At 38.8% G+C, this 17,922-nt stretch overlaps 1 protein-coding gene across 1 annotated transcript in view; it reads left to right on the top strand.

Annotated features, from left to right (window-relative positions):
• The window catches only part of LOC121316191 (MAM domain-containing glycosylphosphatidylinositol anchor protein 1), a 174,657-nt gene that overhangs the window by 20,399 nt on the left and 136,336 nt on the right, over positions 1–17,922 (top strand). The window contains exon 3 of the mRNA XM_041251079.1: positions 11,296–11,435. Coding sequence (XP_041107013.1) covers positions 11,296–11,435 — 140 coding nt within the window. The remainder of the gene's footprint in view (positions 1–11,295; positions 11,436–17,922) is intronic.

Genomic DNA, 17,922 nt, shown 5'->3' with positions numbered 1-17,922 from the left:
ACCTTCCTCCAAATAGGACCATTAAGAGCGCATTCACACTTTATTAACTGGGGGTGAGGTTCACATCACCCAGTTATATAGTATGTAAATTAAACTAATTTCAACATTGAAGACATTGAGGAAGACAAATGAAGTTATGATCCAACAACCTGCATCGCTTCTCTCTCATGAGCCTGACAAAGCAAAGAGTGGGAGAAATACACTTGCAACTTGATTAAGAGGTGGCCACTGAACACATCAACATACATTACAATGTGTGTGAGAGAGGGGGATAAAATACAAAAAAAATCTCAAAGTTTCATTCACCGTTATTTTTCATAATTGCAGAAATATAAACGTGTCATGGAATTTGGAATTGCAATTAGGTTAGAATTTGAAATTCTGATATGGCTGCCACCAAGACGGAGCTGTAAAACTGTCGAACTCCCATCCCAGTATCTCAGGACTGCATTTAATGTTTTGCTTGTCATAAAGAATGTTTCTCAAGACTTCAGTACACACTGTCAGCCACAGGCACGTGAAGAATGTGTAACAAGCTCAAAGTGTAAGGTGCTGTGTTTAAGTGTCTGTGAAGCCATTATCTCCACAAGCTTCACACTTTTCAGAACAGGCTGTCTCATTTTCTATCGGGCTGTTCTTTCAACTCTCATCTCTGTGCTATGAATCTGCAACATTGAAACTCGTATTTTCAGAACAATGGCTGTCTACATGTGCTGAAGATGTGTTTGTAGATTCACTCTGTCAGATCTTCACATTCTCCTCCTCATTTATACAATTCCTCTGTGTGCCAGCTGAATATACAAAACACATTTTGCTAAATGTTCAGTTTATTACACAGCACTGTATGCTTTAATGTGCTTCTTGTCTTTTTTTTAAAGAAATATATTACTTTGAGTTTTTTCTAGAGTCATTTTAATGATTCTAATAATTTACTTAAAAACTCAAACCTACTGCCTTCCACACTGCAGCCCAACACTGAGCTACTCAAAACCACTTCCATCCACATTAGCGTCCAGCACTTTCTCTCACCACTGAGCTACTCAAACACATTGCTTTCCACACTGCAGCCAAACGATTTATATAAGCCCTGGGCTACTCAAACGCTGCCTTCCACACAGCAGCCAAACAATTTATCTAAACCCTGAGCTATTCAAACACACTTGCATTAGAGTACCTTCCAAGTTGCCCTTTTAGCAGCTCAACTATACATGCTGGCCTTTACTTTTAAAAGAAAACATTTTGGACCCAGCTAATGTCTGATGTGGGCTCTGATGCTTTGACTCAACAGGCTTTTAGTTTCCCATTTCTCTCTAACATTATTGCATGCTTTATCTTGCTTTATTCATTTTGACTCTTGCAGAAAACACTTCTGACAATTGTCAGGAAAATCTTGGCTGTATTTCGACTTCAGTTTTGTCCCAAGGCTGACACATGCAGGATGTATATTAGAGCAGGTGCATTGTTGCCTTTTCAGCTGCGTTAGCTGTAGGGCTGAGAAACAGTTTCTGAGTTCATTTCGAGCAGCCCTGAGAGATCAGATCCAGTTATAAACAGGGTTCTTGCTTTGATAAAGTTCAGTGAGTCCAAAGCAGAGAAATTTAAGTGGAGATAGACTTAGGGTTTGATAAACTTCTTCACACAGAGAGTTGTGTGGGTCTTAAATGGGTTACATAGCCATGTTGTTGATTGAAATCCTTTAAGACCAGACTTGACTTTTGAGATCAATCAGCTATGACTTCCTCTCTTTGTTAAATTTTCTTATATTTTAATAGGGAGCTGCTACAGTTTATGTGAGTTTGATAGATCCTTGCTGTGTTTTAAATAGGGAATGTGCTAGTGTTTAGTTAGCCATATGGATGCGATCCAAACTTTGCTTTCAATTTTTAACAAAGTTGTTGTTTTTCAGAGTTTTGGCAAGCCTAAAGCATTAAACTTTGAAGTCATAGCATATGCACCATGAAGCTAACTTTCCATAGATAAAGAAAGTAAGTATGTATTTGCTTCTATCTATTAATGACTTCATCTATCTTTCAAGCTCAAAAAAACATTGATGCTGTTTGCGGCCCCAGTGGGACACCATAGCTCAATTCCACTTTATGGCTTTTCAGACGCTGTAGGGGTTTGTGTCAGTCGCCATGGCAATGGCTGCAGTTTCTGAACAAAATTTGTTTTATAAAAGAGAAGGAGCAGAGGAGACACAAATCACCATCCCTCTGAACTCACAAGGGGGCTTTTGTGAATTTTCGTTGTGCCGTAAATCTCACAAGTTATTACTCAAACTTCAGAAAATTAGAAAAAGCTTCGCTAAAAAAAAAAAAAAAAAAAGCTTCCTGACAACAAAAAAAAACAGATTCCTATCTGTCTGTCTCCCTAGTGGTATTTTCTACGAACATATCTGTGACAGTATGCAGTTATACTGACGGTATGTTTCAATAAGGCTTATACGGCTGGTGGTCTAAGACTATAAGAAAATTTCGTGAATGGGCGAATGCCATTCAACCCATCAGTGCTCATTCAGTTCCTAGTAGCTGATTGATCTAAAAAAGATCCCATTGATTAAACATCAACAACGTGGCAAGGTATCCCAAACATACTCACTGCTCTCTGTGGTGAGGTGACTAATACAGCCCTTGAGGTTTCACATGTGTATAAAAACGTGCTCCATCAATAACCCTACGTGGTGCTTATATTCAGAGCTAACTGGGACGTGGTCCCACCACGCTTGTTAAATAAGACAAGCTGGAGTTGGTGTAATAGTAAACTTTTTTCTTCCCTCAGATGTCACTCAGGAGTCAATAGTCAAAACACCATTGCTCTCTGACATCAAGGGCTTATTAAAACAGATCTTGACTGCAGTGAAAAACAGTTCATTCAGCTTCTCAATGATTTCAAGAAACAAAATTATCTTCCTACAGCAACCTTGTGCTTGTAATTTACAGTAAATGAAAGAGAGCTGCGATGAGGATGACGATGCTAATTGAAATGGAATGATTAGGAAGTTGGTTTGTTTTGAACCTCCAGGACGACTTTGCAAATTAGATGTTTAATCTCTACAGTCATGTTAACTTGATAAATAAGATAAACTTTTACTTCTATTTAGGAGAAGTTTCAGTCAGGGTTTCATTCAAATCATAATACAGTAACTAAAACAAAGAAAAGCACATGTATTACTGCTGTGTTGGCATCACTGCACTGGCTTCCAGTTATAGGATTGATTTTAAAATTCTATTACTAACATTTAAAACACTTAATGGCCAGGCTCTGCACTATTTAATTGAGATGTTAACTCCATATCAGCCTATGTGCCATTGAGGTCAGCTGACAGCGACTTACTTTGTGTTCTGAGGGTAAAGCGCAAAAGGAAAGGAGAGGTTGCTTTTTGTTCTAAATGCTTCCAGACTGGAACTCCCTGCTATTCTCTGTCAGAGAGGCACCCTCAATGGCAATTTCTAAAACTTAAGACACATTTTTATAATCTAGCCTTTTAAAATCAAATGTACTTTTAATGTGTTTTGTTTCTGTTGCCTCAAATGGTTAAAATGAATGTTTTCTTTTAGTTTGTATTGTATTGTTTTTTTTTTGTAACCCTTTTTTGTACTAATTCTTAATATTTTTAAAATAAACATTCTACTCTTCAAGTATGTTCATTTTCTTGGTATTTTAAATGCATTTTCTTTGTAAAGCGCTTTGATCTGCTTTTAGCGTGAAAGGAGCTATAGAAATAAAGTTGATTTTTGTTAAGTTTATTATTGTGCAGCTAATATAAATCAGCACAGATAGATCGCCTTCATGCAGCCTGCTTCACTTTATTACCAAATGACACGCTTTTTTTCTCACAATAATTGCTCAGAATTGCTCTTTGACCTGTGAATTCTAACGCTTATTAATATACACTTGTTTGAAAGACACTTGGAATCCGATTATACAAAGGCTGGCTGTATTGACATAGCCAGGGAGCTGACAATATAACATTGATATTTAAATTTGCATTCATTCTTTATATATGGGGGTAAAATTAGATTCATTGGCCCACTTTTCCACCAATATCGCAACTAAGCTGTACATTTTAGGTTTTATTATGAGCTGCATGCACAATGAGCTGCCATTTATTGTTTCAATTCAGTCCATGTTGTGTTAGTCACGTAATTACTGTACATTCAAAATAAGAAAAGTTTTGAAGCACCTTGCCATATCCAGCCTTGCTTGAGTATTCCTTCTCTTGTAACTTATTAAACAATAGGTAAAGGCACTAGAATGCAGTCAGGAGAGGCTCCCTCTGTCACTGAGATACTGTATGTTCAATGTTAACGAGCTGTTTGACAGCTTCTGATTTGCATAACCATATACTCCACTGTGTATGAGCAGATGTAACTGTTTCACACTTCTGTGCTGAGCTCTCTTACTGTGTTTAAGCTCATGTCTGTGAGCCTGGGGACCTCTGAGTGTGGTCGCACCTCTCCTTCCAGCATGTATTATCAAGGTCAGTATTGTTGAAAACTTGCAAAACACACAACCTCAACAAATAATTTAAACAGAAAACAATTGAAAATTACACTTGTGATCCATTCGACACTTTTCAGAGTAAATCAAAATGATTTGCTTGTTCTAATCTTGGATTTCCTTGCCTCAAATAACATTAGGTTCTCCAAGATTTAGCTCTAATCAGGGTATATAAAACCCACCATAAAGGTCTAGTTAAAATTTAAACATTTGTACTCTGCTTTGTTCACTGCTTGTGGTCACAACATGCTGGTAACCACTCTCATTTTTATTTTGTAATTAATCAAGTTGTTGCATAGTACCTATGCAAGCATATTTGTAATGACTATATTATTACACTGAATGTGCAGGGTAGCTAGGGAAATGTGTCACATAAAGTAATTTTTTTTTGTTTTGATTCACTTGGACAGTAAATGGGTCTCTTCGTAAATGGGTCCCATGACCCAGGCTGGGATGCCCTTAACTCTTCTTAGTCAAGGGTACCCCCTGGCAGGCAGTAAGGAAGAGATCCTGGGCTATTACCTAACTTTATCAAAGCGGTTTCCAACGTTTGTTGAAGAACGCCAATTCGCAGGACAATACAAGTGACTACATCTCGGAAATGAAGTGATCAATAATGATAGGATCAGGTGACAGACTGGTTCATTTATTATTTAGCGTTTCAAAAGGTCACACAAGCCCTGTCCAGCATTGCAATCATAGGGAATGGCTGTTTAAACTCTAGCTATACACATACATTGAAAGGCACATTTAATCAAACTTCCAGGCATAAAAGGGAGACCAACAACACTCACCACAATGATTCCCTGTAATAAGATGTCAAAATCTGTAGCTGTATGTCTTTCTGCTTGCAGCTTGAAAAGCTGTCCCATGGAAGACAACTACAAAATCTGCATATTCATCAAGCTTTAGCTTTACATTCTCTGAAAGATATGCATGTATTTGGTCACCAGTTGGTGCTGTGTATTGGAAGGTAAACAGTAATAATTGAAATGGAAAGTAATTGTATTCATAGTTTGATTCCTTATGCACCCCCTGCCCCTCCCACCATTTTCACATTCCTAATTTGCATTAGGTTCTTCTAGGTTGGTTTCCCACCTGATCATGTTTTCCATTTGTCAAAACAAAGAAGTATGAGTCTGCTTGGAATTGGGTTTATTAGCTTGTTGAGAGTATGGAATGGCTTTCCAAGTCATGTTCTGAGGCTTTTTCAATTAAAAAGGTTAGACTGCTCCACTTTCCCATCTGAAAGTTTACCGTATACCGTTTACCATATATATATATTTTTTCTTAATCACAGTATTTTCAGTTGGCACCAATAGTGAAAAATAAGGGCCTTGAACTTCCGTTTTAGCCTGTTGAAATTTGGCCTTTTGTATTGAAGCCATTTCAGTTTTGTCAGCTTGTCAGCGTGAACTGTAACTTCGTTTTCACAGTGTTAGATTTAACTCACCCACAAACCCATATCTAGCTGTGTTAGCAGGAGTTGTATTAGGAGTTTTCGTGCAGCCCAAGTCAGCTGGGAGCAATAAAAAGAAGGCACTCACATGATTGATCCTGCCGGTGTCCTGCTCCAGCTTCCTCCATGTGAGGACTGGCTCTTCAAATACACAGCAATTAAACACCAAGGTTCATCCCTCTTGCTCAGGTGGGAAATCATTGACTGTGCTAGATCAAGTGATAAACCATAGTTATTAGCTAAGAAATTAAATTCCACTGAGTTGTGTTTTCAATATGATAACTCGATGTAATTTCTGTGAAGCTGTTTAGAGCAGTTGAATGTAGAATAAGTGGAATCCAAGAGATCTTGAGATCAAATATGTGGCTAGTCCTAACTGTCAGGCATGTTGTATTTCTGCAGTGTGACCAAAGATCATCTGCTTATTAATACATAAATACATCAGACATTTGCTGCATTGTAGAAATGCTCAAATTAGAGGAGTAAAGCAAGGGCACATTTATATTACATTCATGTATATGACTATATCAAGCAGCAATAAAGCTGTGGCAATATTTCAATATATTCTCAGTTAAAGTGCTATACACTGAGCGCTTCTTAAAACTGTTGAAACTGTCAACAGACCTAGCTGAACATGGGTGCTTGATGAAAGAGGGTTAGAGTTAGAGATGCTGGTTATGGTGAAGGAGTAGGTTTAGGTTTAGGATTAGAGTTAGAGTTAGAGTTAAGGTTAGGATTAGGGTTAGGGTCAAGTCCTTTTCTTGTTGATTGCTCCTAATTCAACCATTCTTTTATCAGCATTTGGCATGTACACTACTTACCTCTGGACTGTGGAGTTCGCTGTTTGGCTGAATGTTAAGGTGTTTGTAATGTCATCGGTTTGTGTCTAGCCCTTGCCTGTCCTTTCAGTACAATGGGCTGAGATGCCAGGCCATCAAAAACACAACTGACATGCAGCTCATAGAAAGGCAGAGGTACATCTGAAACTTTGCACAGCAGCATAAAGTGTAAATTGAGGTGTTCAGATGTGTGGACTTGGACATCTGTTGTGAAGAATAAAGAGTGAACCAATATTACCAAGGTGCTTATTGAGGTGCCAGGACTGAAAACACTGTCACAACTCAGAGCTTTGAAGATTCAAGTTGACTCTGTTGTGTTACTCAAGACTGCTATTCACTGTTCGCATGAGGTTTAGAAACATTTACCAGCAGTGGGGTAAACTTAACGTAGGCACACAGACAGGACAGAAATCATTGCTGTCCAAACACCTTACTCTAAACAGTCTTTCTAGAGAAAATAAACATGTCTTTAAATAAATTAACAAGCTTTCCCAAGACCTGTGGATACAGTATGGATGCGTGCGTGTGTGTGTGTGCAAGGAGCTGTGGATGTATATGAGAGTTTATGTTAGAAGCTGCGTGTGAGTGTGTCTCATTTTCATTGTGTGTGTGTGTATACACTTTTGTCTCTGGTAGTGTGTCTGTGTGTCTCTGGGTGTGTGTACCTTTTGGTGTGCCGTATTTGTGCATAACAGAGTGTGTGTCATTGAGTTTGTCTGTGCCTGTGTGTGCTTGTGTGTGTGTGTGTGTGTGCGTGATGGACTTTGTCTCTGTGTTTGTTAGGGGCTGTGCTTCGGGGTGCGTCTCTGTGTGTTTATGTGTTTGTGATGGGGCTGTGTACAGACTCTCTCTCTCTCTCTCTCTCTCTCTCTCTCTCTCTCTCTCTCTCTCTCTCTCTCTCTCTCTTATCTCTATTTATCTCTCCTCACATCCTGAACCCCATGGGCCTCTCTCTCCATGCTGCTCGCTGACACCTGTCTGTAAAATCTTGAGCGTTTTATTCTCTCTCTATTACTTTACCATTTAATCCCATTGTCAGCCTGCCTCGACCCTTCCTGTGATCTCTTTCAATGCCGCTTGTCAGATCCATGGTGTCTGTGTTGGTGTCTCATGCTCCCAGGGGCCTTGCGTGCCAACAAATTGCAGTTACAGGCTGCCATAGTCAATATCTATTTACTGCAATTTCTATTTTTTTATTAATTTACATTTTATTAAGTTATCTTTACATATTTTTTGCTGTTTTACAAAACAGTCTTAGAAACTGTACAATGTGAATGCCTCCCCATTTGTTGCGTGAATTAGTACTTTGAAAAAATCTTTGAAAAGTAAGAGACCGCCTTAAATTTGGGCCAGTATGGTATTCAATGTTTGGAATGGGCACAATACCTAGTTTGTCGGTGCATGAGAATAGGGCTCATTTTTAAGAAAGAAATGCACATGATGAACTAAGGGGGGGCTATCAGTTTGTGTTACACTTCTATCAATCAACATTACCCAGTAGGCTACTACTGCTCATAAGTAATCATTTGAAAAAGTAAAAGTAAAATTGCTACATGGGGAGTTATCTGCCTGTGTACCTTTAAGCAGTTGTACTTTTGTATGATAATACAATTCTTTGTGTTTGTGCACTTTCCGCTTTTGTTTAAGTACACATAAATTCTATGTTATGCTTATCTCTCACTTCCTGTCTCAGTAATATTTTTTTTGGCTTATCTCTCGCTTCCTGTCTCAGTAATATTTTTTTTGCCTGCACTGTCCCTGCTCTGCCTGTATCTCTTAATTCTGCACTACCGCTACTCTCTGTCCTCCTCACCCCCTCTCTCCATTTCAGTAAGCCTACCCCTATTTTTGTCTGCTTCCACGTCAGTCGGACCTTCGTCCTCTGAATCTGTTAAATGAAATCGGTGGAGAATTTGTTGCCCCTGTGAATGTTTACTACTTCAGAAATCGGTTTTGTATTTGAAGTCTGGATGATCCTGCAGTGGTTTGTGTTACACGAGTTCTGGTTGTGAAACTGTGTTCTCCGTAACCGTGAAATCTTTCCACCTACAAAATCTTTTTCTTAAAGACGTAACTAGATGTTGATGGCTGAGGCTCTTGTGTTACAGAAAGATTGTAACCACTCCTGCTGCAGCTATAGTCCCCTCTCCTTTGTAATTCCTAAACAAAAGGCTATAATTGGTAATATAGTAATAATAATAATAATAATAATAATAATAATAATAATAATAATAATAATAAAACCTTGGTTTAAATACAGTCAATAAACAATGCATGTCATGTCAAAATCTTGTTTCAATATCATATTTCATTGCAGTTGTAACTACAACAGAATCCTTCTTTCTTCCTCTCGCACCCAACCCGGATACAACATTTACTCTCACGTGCTGAAAGAATTGTGTGTTGAACTAAATAATAACGAGTCATGCACAGAGCAGTGGGTGTTGGCACACCACACAGGCACGCAGATTTAATAAACACACAGGTGCTGCCACTAGGGAACCAGCAATGGTAGCCCTAGTGTCCGATTTAATAAAGAAAACAAAACAAAGCCAAAAATAAAAGTTTGACACACAAGGTGAGCTGTAGCCTCATTAATAGTGACGTCCCGCTCCTGGAACCGATTACATTACGAAACCCTCTCTATAACGGTTGGGATCAGCATACCCTAAACTAACCTACTGCTGTTGCTCCCGAAGTCCTGGCCTCCTGGCAACTCCAGATTCTTTCTGACGGTCCTGGCTGAGCAGAGCCTTCATGAACACCGTCTTGCAGTTGAAGAGTTCCGTAGTATTTGTCCTGCAGAGCGGACACTCTCCTCCTCGATGTAAACAAAGCGCCCGTCTGTATAGCATGGCAGTGAAGTCGCCTCGAGCTGTAGCAAAGACGCTTTTTTTTTGTTTATGCATAGTCCTTGGCAATGCCCTCTTGCCAGTCTGGACCTCCCGATCAGCTCAGCGCTGGGAGAGCCTGTCGACTCAATTAGTTGCCTTGTAATGCGTCTCCTGTTACTCATCCCACACATACGCGCAAGAACCAGTGACGGGGTCCTCCCCGTCACAGACTCTATGAGAGTCTGCACACACTATGACTACTACGGACAAATCTCAGAGACAGTCCAACAAAGAGCAACTAGACTGATCCCAGGGTTTAAAGGAGAGTGCTTTGAAGATGAAAGAATTGGATTTGTTTATACCAGAACAAAGAAAAAATACGGGGGCCTTAATTGAAGTCTTTAACATCTTAAAAGGAACTGACATGAGGTTAATCATAAGCAATAGTTTAGCAGGTCCAGAGTACAGAGCTGGAAAGTAGGTGGAGATAGACTCAGGACAGAGGGCAGGAGACACTTATTTACACTTTCTGTCATGAAACCCTGGTTAACAGGTTTCAGTGCAACAAGGCTGTGATGTACTGTGCATTAGCTTGGCGGTCAGGCTGTTTTGACTGTGTGTCAGGGATTGCTCATGCATGACTTTGATGCATCGCAGCTCATTATTGGACAGTTAACTCGTCTCTGTTGTTTACAAATTCATGGTAGCTCTAAATCCAGCAATCTTAATCCTCACCGTGGATAGTGAACTATCTTAACATTTGCAAATATGAAATATTGAATAAGTCACAGACAGCTTGCAAAACTTTTTCTTATTTATTAATTTTATATCACTATTAGGAGGTGAATAGAGTTTAAAATGTTGCCTAAATGTTTAAACATTACCAAAATCATTAGGGGTTGGCCTTAGTGTTTACATAGTAGTAATTGTTGAGTGCAGGCCAAGTTATTCCATAGAGAGTTCAATTAAATGCTGTTCACTTACAATCTTATACACACATGTATATTGCAATCATTTATAAAACGTGATGGTGATCTTCCTACAATGGCTTTCCTGGCTGATTACAAATATCTCCACTATGTTAAAGTATAAGCATTTAAATGCATTTGATCCTAAAGTGTAAGCGTTTAGGAAATTCAATGGAAACAAACACCCCCTAAAACCTCTGATGTCACCCCGCTGCTCAGGTACCCTCCCTCTGCCTCTCTCGGTCAATCTGCTGTGTGATTAAACTTCCATACTCGATATTCTTTAATACTCTCTGAATACTTCACTACATAAATACATATGTTAGGCTCTAAAATCTGTGGGTATTGATTGTGCTGTTGTTAAATGTATTGATCTGATTCAGCTGGCCCCAGTTAGCATTCATACTGCATCGATCTTTCACCAATACACTGCCTGCTGGCAGGTCATCTTCTTTGATTTCATCTTCTTTCCCATCTCCTTCTTCACTAATATAAACTGATACATAACACAGAAAGACACATGTCTCGAGTGCTCACTGCTGACAGTAACTATGGTCAAAAAAGCTAACCAGACTTATTTTTTATATCTGTCTGTCAGTTTGTGTGCCTGTCTGTCCATCTGTCTGTGTGTGTGTGTCTCTGAGCAGTATGTGTCTTTACTGGGCTCCTCTGACAGGGTCTGCTTTGTATTTCAGCTCCGGCTAGCGGTCAGATAGTTCACTCGGGCCAGGCATGTGTGGTGAAGGATGACAACATCAGCGAGCGAGTCTACACCATTCGGGAGGGAGACATGCTGATGCTGCAGTGCTTGGTCAAGGGACATCCCAGGCCACAGGTAAGCCCAAAAACACTGATACACTGTGTCACTAAGTGCAGGGCAGAGAAAAGGGTTGGAAGGGTAGGAGAAGAAGACACGCTCTTCCAGGAAACCACAAATGACACGCAGACAGTGCTAACAATAGCAACATGTTCCTGAATGCTGTAGTTCGATTAAATCCAGAGCTGTGTTTTGGATACTAGGTCCTGGTGGGTTGAGTGATGTTCTCTCTGTCACAGGATGTGAAAGACCCCTGGGCATGACAGGTAAGAATATTTTCCCAGTAGCGGTGCTCAAAGGTACGTTACAGGTCCTTTGCCACAAACGTTCAGCCAGTGGCACTACTGTCTCCCCAAAATAAATTGCCCAAACCCTCACGAGAAATTGTTCTGACCAACACAAAAAATATTTGTGAGAGAAGAACGATCTTTTTTTCGCAAGCGTGCAAAGCAGATCTAACAAACCTTTCCTACTGCGCAACTGCCAGACCACTAGTGCAGCTGGGATATCAGAATCAACACTGTAGTACAGATACAGGGTTTAACTGGCACTTCAATGTAATTCGAGGAGACAATGCTTGGCTGGTTTAATGTCCATTTTTCCCACTAATCTGAGCCCTCCCATACTGCTGCAGGAGGCAGCCGACGAAAATGCTAAATCGTTTTCGCTCATTCCCTTGCCTGGAACGTCCTCTTTCTACATTTCTACATTTATTCGAATTGCTGTTATCTATAAAAACAGCTTGATCAGAATCCAATTTTACAGAACTTGTGGCAAAATATTTTCGTAGCATACTGTCTGTTTTCACGGACCACCGTTTTGTGAGAATTTGATAACTGACGCTACACTCAGAAAATTTTGAAAATTTGAAAAATTGAAAATTTGCCACCTTTCAGAACACAGTTTGTGGTGCTAGATTACAAATGTTTCTGCAGATTTTTTTTTTTTTTTTTTTTTCCAGCCATTCACTCCATTTTCAGTGAACGCTGGGTCTTTTGAACTTCTGAAAAAGTGTCTGCAAGGAAAGCAGAAAATCGCACTTGCCTGCTTGCTGTACTCTAAATATGAAAACGTATTTTAATATTCCGATGAATGGTTTTGCTCACCAGATAGAAATACAGAGGTAAACAAGGCTGTGACAGTCCTGTTGCAGTATCACCAAGTTCCAAAATACAGGATTTCGTTGCATTTCAATGTCATTCGAGGAGAAAATGCTTGGCAGATTTAACGCCCATTCTTCTCAACGATCTCAAGTAGACAAACAACAGGTTTGTGAGTGAATGCGCTGTTGCTCTGGTTTATTATAAATAAAAGTTTTAAACAAGACAAAACACTCAAAATAAACAGCATTTTATTGATCCATTGAACACTATTGTGTAAACGTGTAAACTGGTATATACAAACCTGCAAAACCGAAATGTTTTTTTTTTTTCCAAAAAATAATATAAAAAAAGAATATATAAAATACGTTTTGTATTAGGCACATACTGTAAGTTCTTATCCTACCTGTCATTTCGGTTTGCTGTATGCAAAGTGTAGCTTGCCCTATTCAAATCAAAATTACTACTTTCAAGATTAAATATTTCCTTCTGATATATTCCCAGTTACATTTGTGTAACAAAACGAAGGATTGTTGTCTCCCAGGTACATTGAAAAATAAGCAACTAGTCTTTGGCATTGACAAATCCACTATCATAGCAATCTCTGTCTCATAGTCAGTCAAGAAACAAAGGCTTGAAATAAAAAAAAAAACATGCTAGGAGGAGGGGGCGTGTCTTGTTTGCTGCATTTACAAAAATAATAGAATATCTTACATTATAGTAAAAAAAAGACATGTATTGTAATGCATGGGTCACATTGACCCTCGTGGCAGTTCTGGGTAGAACTGTTTATAATGTTATCATTTTTGTGATTCTGACTATCAAACGCCGTTAGGATATTTCATTCATATATTTAGAAAAAGTAAAAAAGGGACATACACATACGATTTACAACGGAAGAGTAATTAACATTTTAAGTGAAAAATGGGTCACAATGACCCGCATGGCGGTTCTAGTGTTAACTAATTTGTGCACTCCCCGTGCCGACATACTGATACAGATTTTATCTGCACATGAAGTGATTGTGCAATCCATGTGCCTAAATACAAATATACATTTTAAATCACTCGTGCTACATAGCTCAATTTATACCCTGTGTACCAATCTATACACACACCAACAATAGCACACAACATGCAACATAAAACCATAAAATACACACAGGATCCCCACCCCACCACAGTCTGCTAGTCTGCTTCATTTTTACTCTGCTGGCAGAATATTTCAGGCTGTCAGAATCACTATTTCAAAACATTTAGCTGGTATAAGGTTTTTTTTCAGTTTTCGCATAGAGCAAGTGCAATTCAATTGTATTTCTGACACCATGTCAATCTGTCTTTTGACTCGGCTATTGCACTGCACAAATGGCCTGCTCCCTAAGTTTTGATTTTAATTCTGAAATGTACCTTGCTTTCTTAGGACCAGGGAGAGGCAGATTGGCTGCTATTCTTTTTAATTTTGTCGACTTGTCAGACGCTTTTGACTTTGTTGATCACCTGCACTTGTAGGGTTTCCACTAATGTGAGTGAGTGCCCTGCTTCCTCCCGCAATAACTGTCAAAAAGCAAAGGGGGCTGTGACAAAGACGGCTGTAGTGGGGACGTCAAACCAGAAGAAACACACATGGAATGATAAATGGATGCGCTGCAGCACGATTTAATTGGAGTCTCGGTACAACTGCACGTGAATTAATAAAAGTGCAATTCCCTGTGCTCAGATATTATTACATTTTAGCTGCACGTAAAGTGCTGTGCAATCCTCATGCCTAAATACAAACATACATTTTAAACACTTGTGTTACACAGACCCATTTATATCTCTTGTACCAATGACTATACACCAACATTAACACACTACACGTAACATACAACACAAATAGCCCATGGGCGGGGCACTTTGCCACAGCAGTCTACCAGAATAAAATAATCTATAGTACTTAGAAAAATCACAGAGCTGCAGCCTCTGGAGCTGAAGAACATGTACTGCACTGTATACTGCACAATGCTCTTGCTAAAATGCTTGCCAACATAGTAAGAACATAAGAACATAAGAAAGTTTACAAATGAGAGGAGGCCATTCGGCTCCTTTGGTTGTTAGTAGCTTATTGATCTCAGAATCTCATCAGCAGCTTCTTGAAGGATCCCAGGGTGTCAGCTTCAATAACATTACTGGGGAGTTGGTTCCAGACTCCCACAATTCTCTGTGTAAAAAAGTGCTTCCTGTTTTCTGTTCTGAATGCCCTTTTTCTAATCTCCATTTGTGTTTCTTTTTTTCAAGTCGAAAAAGTCCCTTGGGTCGACATTGTCAATACCTTTTAGAATTTTGAATGCTTGAATCAGATCGCCTTGTAGTCTTCTTTGTTCAAGACTGAATAGATTAAATTCTTTAACCTGTCTGCATATGACATGCCTTTTAACACCGGAATAATTCTGGTCGCTCTTCTTTGCACTCTTTCTAGAGCAGCAATATCCTTTTTGTAGCGAGGTGACCAGAACTGAACACAATATTCTAGATGAGGTCTTACTAATGCATTGTCCAGTTTTAATATTACTTCCCTTGATTTAAATTCAACACTTTTCACAATGTGTCCGAGCATTTTGTTAACCTTTTTTATATCTTTCTCACATTGTCTAGATGAAGACATTTCAGAGTCAACATAAATTCTAGGTCTTTTTCATAGATTCCTTCTTCAATTTCAGTATCTCCCATATGACATTTCTAATGCACATTTTTATTGCTTGTGTGCAGTACCATACACTTTGCAGTACCATACACTTCTATATTAAATGTCATTTGCCATGTGTCTGCCCAGTTCTGAATGCTGTCTAGATCATTTTGAATGATCTTTGCTGCTGCAGCTGTGTTTGCCACGCCTCCTATTTTTATGTCATCTGCAAATTTAAGACGTTTGCTTGCTATACCATAATCTAAGTCATTAATTTAGATTAGGAAGAGATATAGATCCCTGTGGTACTCCACTGGCTACCTCGCTCCATTTAGAGGTTTCTCCTCTAATTAGTACTTTCTGTTTTCTCTATGTTAACCACTCTGCATGCAATTCCTTGGATCCCTACTGTGCTCAGTTTAAGAATTAATCTTTTATGTGGGACTTTGTCAAAAGCCTTCTGGAAATCTAAATAAACCATGTCATATGCTTTGCAATTATCCATTGTCGATGTTGCAGCCTCAAAAAAATGAAGCAGGTTAGTTAGACACGATCTCCCATTCCTAAAACCATGATCCTGGGATACTGTTACCATATAGGCAATATTCCATTTTGGATCTTATTATAGTTTCCATAAGTTTACATATAATAAAAGTCAGGCTTATTGATCTGTAGTTACCTGGGTCAGTTTGGTTTGCCTTTTTGTGGATTGGTATTACATTTGCAATTCTCCAGTCTGTTGGTATAACTCATCTCAAGAGACTGTTGCATGATCTTGGTTAGCAGTTTGTAAATAACTTCTTTCATTTCTTTGAGTACTATTGGGAGGATCTGATCTAGCCCTGGGGATTTGTTTATTTTAAGAGCTCCTAGTCCCTTTAACACTTCTGCACACACTTATGCTAAAGTTATTTAAAACAGAATAGGAACAGGTCGACATGTGGGGCATGTTGTCCATATCCTCCTTTGTAAAGACTTTGTGAAAACTAATCATTTAATATATTTGCTATTTTTTTCTCTTCATCAATGATGTTACCATTTGTATTTCTTAAGCCTTAGACATTTTACTTCCTCCTGAATGCTCTTTTGTTGTTATAATATTGGCAAAACTTTTTGGAATTGGTTTTAGCCCCCTTAGCAATGCTCATTTCTCTTGGCCTTTCTCACTTCCTTTTTGACTTGCGTTTGCAGTTTCGTTTGAAGTGCTCTTTCTGTGTACTTTGTTCTTGGTTACTTTTAAACAATCTGTAAAGTGCCTTTTTTTCTCAGAATATTTTTTAATTGATCTATTTTAACCATTTTGGCCATTTTGTTTTAGATTTTGATTTGTTTACTTTTGGGATATAATTGTTTTCTTCATAATTTGCCTTTTTAAAATTGTAAATCATAGCCTTAGTCTTTACTTTTGGAGTTTTAAAAAGCACTTCAAATGAGAACATGATGTGATTTGAGTTTACCAATGGGTCTCTGACCTCTGTTTTAGTTACTCTGTCTTCGGTATTTGAAAAGACTAAATCAAGGCATTCCTTTCCTCTAGTCAGTGCATTGACAAATTGCATTAGGAAGCAGTCATTTGTCATTTCTACCATTTCAATTTTGGCTGTTGTGCTCCCCACTGAGTTTTCCCATTTTATATGTGAGAAGTTGAAATCCCCCATTAGTATGGCTTCTCCTTTACTACACGCATTTCTAATGTCATTGTATAACAGAATATTTTGCTCGGTGTCTAAATTTGACAGACTATAGCATGCCCTATTATTATGCCCTTTGAATTTTTGTCCATTATTCTGGCCCATATTGATTCTGCGTTGTTTTTCCCTTCCATATTTAACATCTGGGCTTCAAGACTATTTTTGATGTATAGTGCTACCCCTCTGTCTCTTCTGTCCTGCCTGTCTTTCCTATACAGTGTATACTCACTAATATTATATTCATCTCCATCACTCTCGGATAACCAAGTTTCAGTAACACCTATCAGATCATAGTTACTTGTTAGTGCAGCAGCTTCTGATCCCAACATTTTGTTTTTGAGACTTCTAGCATTTAGATAAATACATTTAATGGCTGTCTTACCTAAGTTGTTGCCCTTGATGTAGTCTCCCTTGTTTTTTTGTTGATTTCTCCCTCCTTCCATTCTAGTTCAAATTCTTCTGAACCTCCTTGAGTATCCTTTTTCAGAGTAGATTGGTTCCCTTTTTATTTAAGTGAAGTCCATCCTGCCTATATAGATAGTCCTTGTTGTAGAATGTGGTCCAGTGTTCAAGGAAGGTGAAGCCTTCCTGTGTGTACCATGATTTCAGCCATGCATTTAGATTGTTTATCTCCAGCTTTCTGTATGGTCCTTTGCAAGGTGCCAGCACTATCCCAGAAAATATCACAGTTTTGGTCTTGTCTTTGAATTTCCTTCCTAGCTCTCTGAATTTGTTTTGCAAGGATTATGGTCTATCTCTTCCAATATTGTTTGTACTGATGTGGACGACTACTACCGGGTCATCTCCTGTTCATTCGAGGAATCTGTCCACGTTCTCAGTGATGTGTATGAGGCTCCCGGAACTCAGCACACTGTTGTTGTAAGGGGGTCCAGACTGCACACTGAACTTGCTGTGTTTCTCAATATAGAGTCCCCGACAACCATGATCTCCTTTTTTTTTTATGCCTGGACAGCACTGTAGTATTGCCAACCACACCTCTGTAGAAACCATGAGACAAACTCTTAGAAATCAAGAGATTTAGCGTTCGAT

Source organism: Polyodon spathula, chromosome 5 (genome assembly GCF_017654505.1).
Source record: "Polyodon spathula isolate WHYD16114869_AA chromosome 5, ASM1765450v1, whole genome shotgun sequence".
In the NCBI taxonomy this organism is placed as follows: domain Eukaryota; kingdom Metazoa; phylum Chordata; class Actinopteri; order Acipenseriformes; family Polyodontidae; genus Polyodon; species Polyodon spathula.
This window is presented reverse-complemented; position numbering and strand designations above follow the sequence as displayed.